Source organism: Gasterosteus aculeatus, chromosome 14 (genome assembly GCF_964276395.1).
Source record: "Gasterosteus aculeatus chromosome 14, fGasAcu3.hap1.1, whole genome shotgun sequence".
Taxonomy (NCBI): Eukaryota; Metazoa; Chordata; class Actinopteri; order Perciformes; family Gasterosteidae; genus Gasterosteus; species Gasterosteus aculeatus.
This window is the reverse complement of record NC_135702.1, coordinates 14,455,483-14,470,167: the sequence shown is the minus strand read 5'-3', so window position 1 is coordinate 14,470,167 and position 14,685 is coordinate 14,455,483. Positions and strand designations below refer to the sequence as shown.

Below are 14,685 nucleotides of genomic sequence, written 5' to 3'. Positions count from 1 at the left end.
GCTAAAAGGTACATGCAGCACATTACTAAGCGCACATGAGGATCTGATAAAAAATTCACCAATGTTAAATCTAAGATGATCTAAGATGACCTATATTGCTATTAGCGCCTCACCACGTAGCGGGACAGGGTTACATTCGCCACCGCGGCACCGTAGCTTCACACGGCACACATCAGCGAAAGGCAGCTCTCATGCCTCCCCCACCCAGTTTCACTTGCTTTCTCACTCCCTCTTCCTTGGTCCGTCCCTCCCTCTGGTGCTTTCTTAGGCCTCTCTGCACTGTACATTCTGTACCTGTGACCCCGGTGGTACGACTGTCGTCTCTTTACACCGACGCAGAACTTTCAACAATGCCCCCACCCCTCACTCCGAGAGAAACCGCAAAGAAGAATTAAGTGCAGCTGGAGGATAATACTCGTTTGAGTATTGAATACTGCTTTTATGGTGACTTGAAAACCATGCCAACATACCTTAATGTCCATCGAAGTGACAGCTATGATATCTTAATGGCTCATTGCTTGGAAAAACATTATGGGCAGAAATAAATAAATAAGACAAGGTTATTTTTCCCCTCTCTTCTAGAAATGTGATTAAATACTGATGTTGATGTCCTTCTAGAGCTCTAAGGGAATATTCCTCTAAATGCTTGTATAGCCCGATGGCAAGTCCCAAGGACGTTTGTCCACCGTTTTCAGTCGGAGTCGCTTACTTTTGAGACCTTGACACGTTTTCTCCCACCACCAGTCCTTGCCTAAGGTTTCCATGCCTCTGATGCCAGAGCATTCAAGGTTCAGTAAACACATTTATGTCATACTTGACCCTCTAAGCTCCAGAGTACCATTGCTTCAATGTTGTGGTTTTTCTGTATTAATTCTCTCTTATCTCTGCCTGCGCATCACCATCGTTACAGCTCTATCATCCTCCCTGCCTGTGGTTTCCCGTGCGGGACTTCTTACCTTTCCATCACTAATATGATACAGATATAGCTCGAGGACAGGATAACAATACTGCTTGATGAGAGCAGTGATAATCCGTCCTCATGTCACCACTCGCATTGGGTTGTTGCTTTTCTTGCCCTGCTATGTTAGCATGGTAGCACTTTTCTGAGTGTGTAACAAGTTGTTCCATCCAAACATTTTGAGACATTACTAGCTGTGTTAAAGGACAATACAACTAGTATATCTTATCAGATGCTGCAGCAAACCAGGGCTCCTCGCTTAAATACAGTTATCTCTCAGATTGGGAATTGGGATTGGGTCTTTTTGTGTTTTGGTGGAGATCTTTTGGACACTGGGACGATCTGAGACACAGCCGAGGACAAAACGGAGACAAGTGAAACATTTTCTTGAATCTTTGCTGTGCGCATTCTTTCTTCGGAGACAAGTGAAATGTTTGTAACTGGAATGTTCACACTTTTTATGCTCAGGGAGGGATTTTATGTACAAATTCAGATGTCATTTAAGTGATTTACAAAATGTCCTCGTAAAGGCAGCAACTGATCCAACACAGAGCGAAAGTAGGTATTGTTTTTTTTGGAATAATAGGAATTAGGATTTGTTGTATCTGTCTTTGTTTCTTTTATGTGGACTCATGTATCCAGAATTAAAGTTGAAAGTAAAAAAATCAAAATGGTGCAAAGGTCTTAGAGTGTAAATAATAGAGACGCACTAAAAACCATGTGGTCTCATCTTAATTACGTGATCCCTTTTCCCATTCTAAATAAAGTGCACGTTTCAAAGAAAGCCGAACTCACAAACGTTACACGTTTTGTGCCTCTGATGTAAAAAAGGAACACGGACTGTTTGGTAAAACCAGCGCAGGCCACAGTTCAGCTCACTCCTCGGGCCTATCGATGTGTACCCAAAAACCCCAAACAGCCTGATCTCACCACAAACCATTTTCCTCAGCAGCTGGAGGAGCTAAATGTGGAAAAAACACACTTTCATCCAGCATAAATGGTTCATAGAGGGCTGTAGAGGTACCGTGTTGTCTTCACTCAGACAACTCCTGGAAAAAAAACGCTCAAGGCAAACTGACCGCCGTGTTTCTGATAATACCATCAAGGCCTACTGGGAGCTGCTCAAAAGCCAACGCTCTTTTCTTCCTGTGGGTTGTGTTAGAGCTCAGGGTGTGTGGAATCCCTATACTGTGACTCACACCAACCAGTCACGTCCACAAGCGTGAACCAGAATAGACACAAGGAATGCAGCTATGGATATTGTCACCGGGAAGAGACCAGCAAGGGGACCCAAACACGTCATTTGTTAATGTCAAATGAACAATACCGATATCTTCTACTTTTGTGGACTTAGCAGAGTTTGCGTCCACAACCGGAGCAATTCAAAATAATTGCAGAAACGGATCATTCTGATATTCCCGGGTAAAAAAAAGCATTCCTTTCCGTGTCAACAGCAATAACGATGGCCGGGGGGAGGTGTCCTGTTGAAAAGCCAAAAGGGCATTTATTGTTTCCATGAGCAAATCTGCAGTTGGTGATTTAAAAAAAGGACCTCATAGTAAAATGAGTTGTACAGAGCGCTGACTAATCCCATTTGAAAGGGCCTCTTTTTTTGTAAACCGGGCTTCTATGTGGTAGCAAAATCCTACATGGTTAGTCACTCACACTGTGGCATGCCACTACACAGTCAGCTTCAAAAGAGGAGAAGCAAAGGCAGCGGGAGCGGGAGAAAAGAAGGAAGAAAAAAGAAATGAAAGTGCCCGCATCCAGTTCAAAACATTGGTGCTCACGTACCATGCTGTGAATGGATCAGGTCCAGCTTACATCGAGGACATGCATGGTCAAACCCTACATTCCGACCCGCACTCTCCGTTCTGCATCTGCAAAACTGCTTGTCAGCAAAACACCCGACGAGATCACGACTCTTTGCTGTCCTTGCTCCGAAATGGTGGAACGAGCTCTCTGATGACACCAGGACCAAACTAAAGACACACCTCTTCAGACTCTACCTCGACTAAAAGACTAACAAATTGTAGCATTCTAAGTAAAATGTATCTATAGCAAATTGGCTTATATGAGGAAATTGCACTTTCTTGTTGAGTTTGTATTCCTATGGTTGAATGCACTTATTGTAAGTCGCTTTGGATAAAAGCGTCAGTTAAATGAAATGAAATGTAATGTAATGTAATGTAAGAGAAGAAAGGTGGCTCGAACGCAGGGCAAAACGAATAAAGATTTAGGGTTCAAAATGCAGAACAAACACATTCAAGTTGGTTCAGTGACCCTCTTTCCCGTTTCATGCACGCGCACAAACACGCACGCAAACAGTTTTGCTGTCCGGTGACATAACAAATTCTAACAGGATGTCTTGTTCATGAGGACAGCCATTATGTCACGGATTAAACATTAACAGAGACGATGTTTAATTTACCCAGCGCCAGCACGGGTTAGTCCTCAGCATGTGTGTTGTGTGTGGTCATTGTGGGTACCTGTTCTGTAATAGGTCGTGATGAGAAGGAAATGATGACAGATGATGGGCTCAATGCATGTGAGCAGGCGTGCGCAAAACCATTCATCAACAAAGGGAGGGCCAGTCCGAATGGTGTGTTTGTGGGTGAGGGGGGCTTCTGGTGTTGACACAGGTCTCTACGGCAACCACTGCACACTCTGTCCCATCTAACCTTTCCAGGTGATAAAAACAGTGCAGACAGACGTGCGCTGCTTGTTTGTGTTGTTTTTCCACATGTGGATCTCCTTCCTGAGAGCCGGACTCCCTTCCAACATCTTTCTCCATATGCAGAAAGGCTGCTGGAATATTAATTCACAAGTATAGTACTTATATAAGTATAAGTAAATTCACACTGAGAGCAAAACACTCGACTAGATCTCGACTCTTCGCTGTCCTTGCGCCGAAATGGTGGAACGAGCTCTCTGAAGACATCAGGACCGCAGAGAGCCTTCACATCTTCCGCCGCAAACTAAAGACACACCTCTTCAGACTCTACCTCGACTAAAGACTAACAAATTGTAGCACTTAAATTGTACTTGTAACGTCACTCATCTATAGCAAATTGTAAATTGGCTTATTTGAGGAAATTGCACTTTCTTGTTTCTTGTTCTCCTGAGTTTGTACCCTATGGTTGAATGCACTTATTGTACGTCGCTTTGGATAAAAGCGTCCGCTAAATGACATGTAATGTAATGTAAAAGTAAAAATATGAATAGAAAATACAATTTTGCGTATTTCTTGAAGAAACCTTTCTGAGAAAATATAAATATATATGGCTTGATGAGCCTAAAATTATACATCACAGATGGTGGTGAATGAAAATAGCTTTCTCTATACTTCAACCTCTTTCACAGCCTGTCTCCCTGACAATACCCAATGCCAATATCCGCTTGACCGTTTCACTGCATTTATTTTGAGTGTGCTATTTGAATTCTGTTTACCCTTCGTCTCTTTCCCTCCTTGCGCCTCATTGAGATATTTTACCTTGAAGCCTTGCCCTGGGCCACTTGCCAATTGTCAAAAGAAAAAAGGATGTTTTACAGATGAGAATGGAGTGAAGATCGAAAAACAAGAGATCACATATCTGAATATTTCCAAATACAAAGTTTTCCCTCCATCCGGGAAAATTCACATCAATTTAAATTAATTTATTTGATGAAAATCATGTATTTGCTAATGTTAAATATTTCCGCGGCTGAATACTAATTCTATTTCTTCATTCTCTGTATCTTCACCCATTTCGATCTACCGGTACATCTGTCCCAGCGGGAGAATTACACGAGAAGTGTGATGAAGCATGAAATTTACATAGACCGGTCCGAGAGAGAAACTAGTGACACTTATTGAGAGGTTCAATTAAAGGGGAAGAAAATCACAGAGGATAAATACAGCATCAGCATCCAGGAGGCAGACGCAGAGAAATCTAAATCATCCCATGTGGACATGTCTCGAGCGCATGTGATAAGGAGGCGGTCAAAGTGGGAAAATGAGATGTTCTAGATGTGACAGTGTGTATATGTGTGCGTGTGCACGTGTGTGTCTGTGTGGCGCCAGCGTCTTGGCTTCAGCTTCACAACGCAGGAATTTGCTCAGGCTATGCCGCCAGGGCAAGATGGCTCGCATATGCCAGTTATTCACACAGCCGGTAACACACACTACACACCACAATCCCCTTAGCACGCACACAAGTCTGTACGGACGCCAACTTCTTATGTAAACAAATGCTGAAATGCAGAATGGGTTGAAGCCTGAACTGTAAAAAAACACACTTGCACAACACACGCACACATCCTTTGGCCTGGAGGTCAATTTGTTACTTTCGATCGTGCAAGTGCATGTGTGTGAACTGGAGATGATATACCCCTTGGACACACAACATAGAGCACTAAGTGCCCCACCCACTATTGCAATGGTGATGGATCCATAACGTACCCAAAATACATCAAGCCTTTAAAATCCACATGAATCTGCAAAAAACATCTCCATTGCTTTCTTGTATAGTAGTGTATCGGCAACTCCCTACATTTGAGGAGTAGAGTTTACCACTTTAATTAATTATTGTAATAGTTAATTTGCCTGTCGAAGAGTAATTTTGTAAGACCTTGACTCACATGTGTATTTTATGCGTCTTATAATCCGGTGCGCCCTATGTATGAAAAATGTTCTAAAATAGGTCATTCATTGAAGGTGCGCCTTTTAATCCGGTGCGCGGTTTGAGAGTGCGGAAAATACGGTAATGTGATTTTCTGGATTTTCTTTTCTTCTTTTGTCTCTCATAGTTAAGGTATACCTATGAAAATGACAGACCTCTCATCTTTTTAAGTGGGAGAACTTGCACAATTGGTGGCTGACTAAATACCTTTTTTCCCCACTGTAGCAGAACAGTTTGGATCTTCTGGTAGAAGGATGGCCCATCTGTTGTGTATGAGCCAATGAGAGGCTCTTTAAACATACACCCACCTACCCACCCACATCTGCTCTGTGTTATCCAGCAAAGCCTTCCACACACACATGGATCGATGACTCGCCTCGCACAGCCAACCAATTATAAGATAAAGAAATAAAGAGACTGAAAATGGAAGGACTCGAGTAGACTGTTTCGGTGACTGAAGATAGCAGTTTCAAACCGTCCAAGTCAATAAGCCAGCAGCCTGGCCTGCCAAAACAAACCTTTGCCCAGTTCTGCTTTGCCACACTCGTCAATGCCAATATTCGTATACGAATATGAAAAAGTAATAAAATGTAGAACTAACAATGAGAATTCTAAGGCATACACAATGTTTCCCCTACCATTCAATTAGGCCCCAAGAAAGTATTTTTTTTAATGTTGAGAATTATTCACTATGGATCAGTAGTGTTTGGGTTTTTCCCGATACTAGTGCTAAAATGATACTTTTAAATCATACCAGTGCCTGAACCCATACTTGTTTTACTTTATGGACAATATATGAATTGTTAGCAGTTTACAGTATACGTACAGAGTCTCCGTAAGAGCCAGAAATGTATGTATTACTTCATTGGAATTTTGAGAAAATTAATCATTTAATTCATGCTCATTGTCCAGGAACTAGATATGATATGTTGATGAAGACACATATATGAAAGCATTTTGAAAGCATTTATGTTGGATTGACGCTACTTGTGTCTCGATTCCTTGACGTCATTAATGCAGCAGGTGCAACACAGAAGAGCTACATTAGGCACGAGAGCATATTGTTTATCTACCGTGTGACAGAATGTATTAATTGTATATTAAGTTGCCGCTTTGCGGCCTAAAATGAAGACAAAACGAAAAGAATCAAAAGATGTCCTGTCATTCGCGTAAGAAAATTAAGTCACGTGCCTAGGCCTGTCCGAATATGCGATAAAATGACATATCGCACACTACCTGTAGCCGCGGAGCGCGTCGCCCTGCCGGCGGTCGAAGCGCCGTGTTAAACCTTTCCGCTGGACACATTTTCTGGAACCCTCCCACATCGCACCAAGCCTGATGCATCGCCCGCTCTGTGTCCCTTGCACTTATTTTTTTATTTGTATAAGATATATTTTTTCACATTCCGATTCTAATGTCGAACTATTCTGACAAATAAAATGTTCTTTGTTCTTTGAAATAGCGCGCTATTATATTGTCTTTGTTATCAGTGTCATTAAATGGTCTAAAAATTGCAGTAATATCGGATATAGCAATAAATGTTGGTGTAATAATCGCACAACAAAAAGTTGATATTGTGACAGCCCTACACGTGTCTGCAGCCCAATACGGCTCAATAACAAACAACATAGAAGGAACGTTGCTACGCCCTCGGTTTATAACTGCTCATCTGCCGCCAGCAGATGGGCAGCGGGTCAGAAAAGGTTGGTGTCGCATACGGAGCCGGTGGCCGAAGAGAGAGACGTGCTGCTCGGCGTGTAGCTTCGTACCCTCTGATGGGGTTCCTGTAGTAGCTTTGCTAGCAGCGGCGCACTGATGTATGCTTCCTTTAGCGTGGCTCGTTAATGCCGCACCCCCATGTTAAAATTTTAAATCTGCACTTAACTGAAAGCTTTGGATGATTCCTGAGCTTTCAGTTAAGGTGCGTTTACATAACCGTAGTGCAAATTATTTGCGCTGCGAGTAGGAAAGCGTCCTGCTCATATTCTGAGCGTCTCTCTTTAAAACAATATGAATTATTTCAAACGTATCTTAAATGAATCACATGAACATAACACATTTCCCTGACTTTTCCAAAACATTTATTTTATTTTTATTTTATACATGACTTTTCCAGGCCTGGAAATGGCCTTTTAAAATTCCATGACCTTTCCAGGTTTTCGATAACCTGAATGTGAGTTTTCCCCGTTCATTTCTTTCTCATTAACATTATTTATTTTGTATTAGATTCTTACTGCCAATATATTCTTATTAGTAGTGGTCAGTGGAACAAAAACTTTATGGGGGGAAATCTATTTATATTTAGTGACATACAGGCAGAGAAGCCAAATGTAGGCATTATTGCTAAAATATTATTTTTCTTTTCAATAAAAACTGTCTTTGAGCATAAATCATTTTAGATGAACAACTGTCACTTGTAATTAACGACCAAAGACTTTCAATTCATGGCAGCATCTTGGAAATTGGCTTGTGTGTGTAGCTGTGTGAATGTGAGAGTTTATGTATATTGGATTTAAACTGACAGATGACCTTTGATTTGCCGGCCATAAAGTTTTGGTCATGTGTTCAACAGGAAGGAAGCATGGAAAACATATATACACCCAAATAACATGAGTAAACACACACACACACACAACCTAGGAAACCCACCCCCTGCCACCCAAATCCACCAACGCAGACATATATGACCTGTGTTCACTAGAGCGATGAGTCACTCTGCTGGGAACTCTATGTTCTCCCTGTTACTGCTGCCGACTGACTGGTTGACTGACTGACCAAACAACAAATTGGGGTTACTGGGTTGACTCGGACTCTCTGTCCACTGGTGGAAGTGAGCTCACCTGTGTGTGCGTACACGTGCGATAAAGAGAGCAATGGAGCATTATAAATGCGTGACCATGTAGAGACAGAAATGACAAGTTGTTGTGTAAATAATATAAATAACTACATAATCAACATAAACGCATTAATCTATGCAATTAATGTGGCTGAGAATAATGCTAAAACAAAATATTTTAGCGTAGTTAACGAATCTTTACTTTCGGAAGTAAGTTGACCGCGGAAACGAAACAGCCGCTAGTGAGAGAGTAACACGTAGCTCAAGATGGAGAGAGCTTTTTGCATAGTAAGTAAAACAAACAGGCACGACATATAACGGAGAGGTGTGCAGAAGAATTCCTCCACGTGAGTCAAACAGAAGGGGGGTGAGTGGCAAACGGACCACTCAAAGCACCGCTATGCTAAGCTAGCTGCTAGGCTAAGTTAGCTGGAAGAGTTGCTAGTTCAACATGTTCTACCCGGTGGAATTCTGCCTCCAAGATGACCAAATGTGTGTAGTTTTGTGTTTAAAATAAAATTAACAATTAAACAACAATTTACAAAATACACATTTTTAAAAGTGATTACTCATTACTACAAAAAACATTCATTTAAAAACAACATTGTAACAACAACCTTCATTAATCGCCATTAATGGAGATTAATGAATTTCAAAATGTGCAATAAATTAGTTAATTTTAAAAAATCTATTGACAGCCCTATAAATAACATAAGATATTTCTTTTTTTGATAAAAGAACAAAGTATAGACCTGTTCTGTACAAAAGGTAACCTTAAATGACTTCTCTCGTGATCTGGCTCTATAGAGAAAATAAAACCCTTCAGACCTTCGAGGGCTGGGGCGGCCTCCCAACATAATGGTAGGGGAAACGCTGACAAGCGATAACCTACCGAGATAAAACCAAAGGAACAGAGAGTGATAGGAGACTTGAGAGAAGGAAGGGTCAGGCAGAAGGGTGGGGAAACAATCACTGTTTGCTGTACTTCAATGTAGACAAAAGGGCTAAACTTACAGTCACAGATCATTGTAAACCAGAGGGGGGACAACAATCCTACGAGCACTGAACTGCCGTCTCACAAAATGCTGCTGGAAACACGATGAACAGAGAAGTAAGAAAGACAGAGGAACTGAAGAATCGTAAGAGATTCCACAGTTTAACAGAAGTAAATGCCGGTCTCGCTAATCACACATGTATATAAACAGAACATAAGCTCAATGTACACACTGCAAATGAAATCCTTTAAATTTGAATCTTCTTCTTGAATGTTCAAAAGCGGCAACGTCTGGTTCTGAAGACAATGCAATGAGTCTTAAAGCTGCCTTCTTCCTAATGTCCATTCGGTTGCATAAAATGACTTTCTGAGTTCATGACTTTATGGTCTCAATCCAAAGTCTTCTTGAGTAAATTGTGGTCCATTTAGAGACAAATAAACTTAGGGCAGGGCTTAGTTGTGATTGACAAGTTGTTGACCAGAGGTGTCAGAAGTACAAATACTTCTGTATGTTACTTTGTATGTTACCTTACTTAAGTAGGAATTGTGGGTATCTATACTTTACTGGAATATTTATTTTTCAGACAACTTTTTATTTCGACTCCTTACATTTTCACGCAAATATCTGTACTTTCTACTCCTTACATTTTACTCCTATTTTATTTTGGCTTGTTTTCATTCCGGGTTGTCATCGTTCAAAAACACACACACAAAAAAAAAACTATCCAGATAAATCTCGCCATCCAGATAGTGAATTTGATTGTGGTTGGATGAGAAGTATAAAAATATACCATTTAGACACCCTATTGGTGTTCTCTACGACGCACCTGCAGATCAGAGTATTTTTTTAATTTATTGAGAATCTGGCACAACATAGCGACTTGCAAGTAGCGCAGCGTCTTAAATATAGTGATATATGTCTTAATGCGAGGCTTTAGAAATGAACACTGTATTCTGTGTTTGCTCATAAAGCCTGAAAAATGGGTTATTTGGCCAATGTTTTGATAACCGATCGCTGCCAGTTCTGCCAGTGTTTCCCATCATTATAACAGGGGTGCGCCCTCCCCTAGTAAACCTCGGGGAGACACTGCATTCTACCTAATCAATGGGAACAACGTGTGAACGTCCTCCGACTCATGTAATTTAGCCGTCACTGGTTTTATTTTTATTTGTTTAAGTTATATAGAATGCGGGTGAATACATATGTCCCTCTGTTGTTTGAGCGTTGCCTCTCTGAATATGTTTCCAACATCCGGTCGCTAAATGTGAAGGCACCTTCCAATAATAACGGATCTGACATGTTCTGTGAGCGAGGTTCCACATTAAGAGTCCTTAATGGAATTTTTTTCATTACATTACATCTACATTTATACTTTAAGTAGTTGTGAAACCAGTACTTTTATACTTTTACATAAAAATTACTGGTTCTACGTAAGTAAAAAGATTGAGTTGATACTTATACCCTAGTACAGCGGTTCCCAAACTCAAGAATGCCGCGGCCCACTTTGATATCTGAAAATCTTTTGCGGCCCAACCAAACCTTTAATCACAACTCTGATCAAAACATAAACTAGGGATGATTAAATTACCTTAAGAATTTAACCAAATGTATTAACTGACAATGTATGTTTTGTATACCATTTTCTTCGGAGCTCATGCGCCGTGTTTTCCGCACAATAAGGCACACCTTCAATGAATGACCTATTTTAGAAAATTTTTCATATATAGCGCGCATCGGATTATAATGCGCATAAGATACTGCAGTCAAATGTTTTACGTTGGGGCGGGTGGAGACTGTGCTTTCAGGGTCCGATCGATGCTGCGAGGTGCGTCCGCTCCCGCCGCCCCCCTTGCCATCCACGCCTTAAATCTTCTGTTATCTCGGCAGCGAGGAGAGTACTGTCGTTTGAGAAAATTAAAGGCTTTTAAGTGCGCCTTGGAGTGCGGAAACTGCGGTATATTTACTTTAATACTACAAGAGGCGCCACATTTGACATTGTTTTGTTTGGCGGCGCCTTTTGTTGAATAAAGACAGGCGGACAAGAGCAGCCGTTTCGAGCGAGAGGCTTATTGTTTTATTAATCTGTTTGTTTAAATTGTTTGTGCTTCATCAATTAATGTTTCACATAACTAATGTGCCGCATAATAAATATTTTGATATTAATTTCAAACTTTTCAAAATTTAAAACATTTTATTTATTTATTGTAAATGACCTCTCGCGGCCCACCTGCTGTACCTGCAGTACCAGTGTGGGCCCACTGGTGGGCTGCGTCCCACACTTTGGGAATCGCTGCCCTAGTTCTACTAATGCTATAGATGGAAAAATGGAAACACTACAAATAAAAAGTACAAGCAGAAGGAGAAATCCTGCAGATTTGGGTTTTAGTTTGGGGAGGCTTGACAATTCAGAAAGACGTTGATCAACTTGACTAACATTAGTTTCTTTGGGGATTTGTTTCTTTATTTCTGTCACGATCATGCTTGGCTGTTTGGTTTCTGAGTCTTAGGTGAGGACGGGGCAGGTTTCCTGGGAGTCTGGGGCGGAGGCTGGATCACTCCTGCTAACACACCTGTTCTTCATCTACCATTGTCAGAATACCCTTTTTAAGGATCTGCAGGAGCTCCAGTCTCACACGTATCTCTTCAGAGAGAATCCGCTTTCTTAAGCCTACATCCAGGCTATTGTAGTTTATGCTTCTGCGTTCTCAGAGCGACGGAAGGAAACGCAGACGCAAGAGCCCCTTGCGTGTCCCTTGCCACACCTCCTTGCGTGCGTCGACCCATTTTTCTAGGCTTGCATCGAAAGTGACGCAACTACATCCTTTACGGAGTCTCACATTTCCGGTTTCATAGTACAATACCACCATTATTTAAACAAAGAATGTTTACGAGAGAACAGATCAAATTGAAGAGCTTGTGTCGGAAGAAATGCGTAAATATGACCTTCTACAACCCGTCATTGGCGGACTATAAGGACACGCGGGTGGCCTCTGATTCATGGAGGGAGATCGCCACAAACGTCGGTTTGCCGGTCGAGGGGTGCACAAAGTTGTGGAGGAAAATAATGGACAAATGTGTCCGCGATGAAAAGCAACAGTAGCGATGCAAGGGGAAACAAAGTCTATGATAAATAAATACACACAAAGACGTGACTCTAGGTCGTCTTCAACAAAAAACGTTACCCTGGCAGTGAATTGCTCGGCAACACACGCACGCCTTTTAGAACCATGAATTAAAACAAGTGCGTCGACACAACGGTGCGTAAATACGCAGAAGCATGCGCCAGCCTTTAGTGTGACATTTTGCCTTTGTCTCCTCCAGTCTTGCTTCCGTTGCTGGAATCTGCTACACCGTTGGATCCATCACTGCCTTCCACTTCACTGCATGCCTGCTTGCCCCACCGGGAACTCAAAGCCTCAGCATTCAGCCAGCACCCTCCTCTCTAATCTGGATTCTCATCTAACGCAGTAAGGACTACCGACATCACCATTGGATTTATCATTCCTCTCAACCCTTCTAACCGTCTTGTCCTGTATTTAGCACATCACCTTTCCTGAGGTTCCTCCTTCCCCCCATCAAAGATCTACAACACCACTTCTACTCAATAAACATTGTCACTTCCACCTCTGCCTACAGTGACTGCATTTTGGGACCTCACATTAAAGGGGAAGGCTAGTTGAGCTAGCCGTGACAATTTCTCTGCAGAAATAAACAAAATCTCCAGAAATTTACAAAACATGCTTCAAAAATAAAAAAATTAATATTCTTATAAATTGGATAAAATGTGTAATGTCTGGGCAGAGCAGTAAGGGGTCACAGATGGCTTAACTCAATCAACATCTGGACTAAAAGTGTAATTCACAACTTACTTTTTGTGGGATCTTTTGGGGGCGGAGACAATTGACCAAGCAACTCAGATGCAACCCTGTGCACTTAAAACAAAACAGAAAAGGGAGTTATACAAGCCAGAATTAGTGGACTGCCACACAAATTATTCCAAACACTAACCGTAAACCAACATTAAAAAAAAAAAAAAAAAAACACGCTTGGAAGCTTGATTTTCATTTCAAGCTGAATCAAACTCTGACTGGATCGGGCCAAAAATATCCTACGTTAAAGCAAACAGTCCAAAACACGCACACAGATTGAGCTACATTGTACACTGCCGGATCTATAGTAGGTCTATTTAGTTGAGGCAGACAGCGGTGTCAAACACACCCTTTATATGTCGAGCTGAAGCAAATGCTCCACAACTCCACAACACAATCTTGCAGCGGCATAAGCAAATTAAGACGTTAATCAACGGAAACGTTCTCTGCGAGAACAACGTCATTACCGTCAAATGGCTGGAAGCAGGATGCTGTAACGGAAGTTTCTGTCGGGGATTAGAGAAGGTCCTCATCAGACTGTTTCCTCTGTGACCTGAGATAGTGAGGCAGGTAATCTTTGGGTTTTCAAAGCTTGTTGATTTTAAGTACACGCTGCATAAACGTGTGCACGAGTGGTTCGTGTGTGACTGTACCCAGCGCCAAAATGCTTTGGAGGACATTTGGTGGAGGTGTGTGTGTGTGTGTGTTTGAGATCTAGGAGACTGAATATTATTCAAGACCAAAGGCCTATTTTACTGTATGAGAATTAACATTTTGTAATCTCTGTTACCTGGCTGTTTTCCCAATTCTCTGAAGGAGGCAAGAGTCAACCCCCTCCTGAAGAAACCTACCCTCAACCCTTCTGAAGAAAACAACTACAGACCGGTCTCTCTTCTTCTCTTTTTGTCCAAAACCCTTGAACGTGCTATCTTTAATCAACTCTCCTCTTATCTCCACTGTAACAACCTCCTTGACCCCCACCAGTCAGGTTTCAAGACAGGCCACTCCACAGAGACTGCTCTCCTTGCTGTCTCAGAGCAACTCCACACTTCTAGAGCCGCCTCTCTCTCCTCTGTCCTCATCCTTCTGGACCTCTCTGCTGCATTTGACACGGTCAACCACCAGATCCTTATTTCCTCCCTTCAGGAACTTGGCGTCACAGGCTCTGCTCTCTCCCTTCTCTCGTCCTACCTCGACGGCCAACCTGGCGAGGATCTGTATCGGAACCGTGTCCTCTTACTACTGGAGTTCCTCAGGGTTCCGTGCTGGGTCCCCTCCTGTTCTCGCTTTACACCAACTCTCTTGGCGCTGTCATTCGCTCGCATGGCTTCTCTTACCACAGCTATGCCTATGACACCCAACTAAT

General features: G+C 42.0%; 1 protein-coding gene across 13 annotated transcripts in view; it reads right to left on the bottom strand.

Moving 5' to 3' along the window:
• The window catches only part of il11ra (interleukin 11 receptor subunit alpha), a 53,847-nt gene that overhangs the window by 26,273 nt on the left and 12,889 nt on the right, over positions 1 to 14,685 (bottom strand). For 4 of the 13 annotated variants that reach the window (XM_078088277.1, XM_078088278.1, XM_078088279.1 and 1 more), the window contains exons 1-2: positions 13,787 to 13,867; positions 13,320 to 13,382 (exon numbers count right to left, since the gene is read on the bottom strand). The exons of 6 other annotated variants lie outside the window; for them this stretch is intronic. In XM_078088277.1, coding sequence (XP_077944403.1) covers positions 13,320 to 13,382; positions 13,787 to 13,852 — 129 coding nt within the window. In that variant the 5' untranslated portion in view covers positions 13,853 to 13,867. Of the gene's footprint in view, positions 1 to 2,752; positions 2,772 to 13,319; positions 13,383 to 13,786; positions 13,868 to 14,685 lie in introns of those variants that run through there. 3 more of the 13 variants (XM_040197675.2, XM_078088282.1, XM_078088281.1) reach the window with 2 other exon arrangements.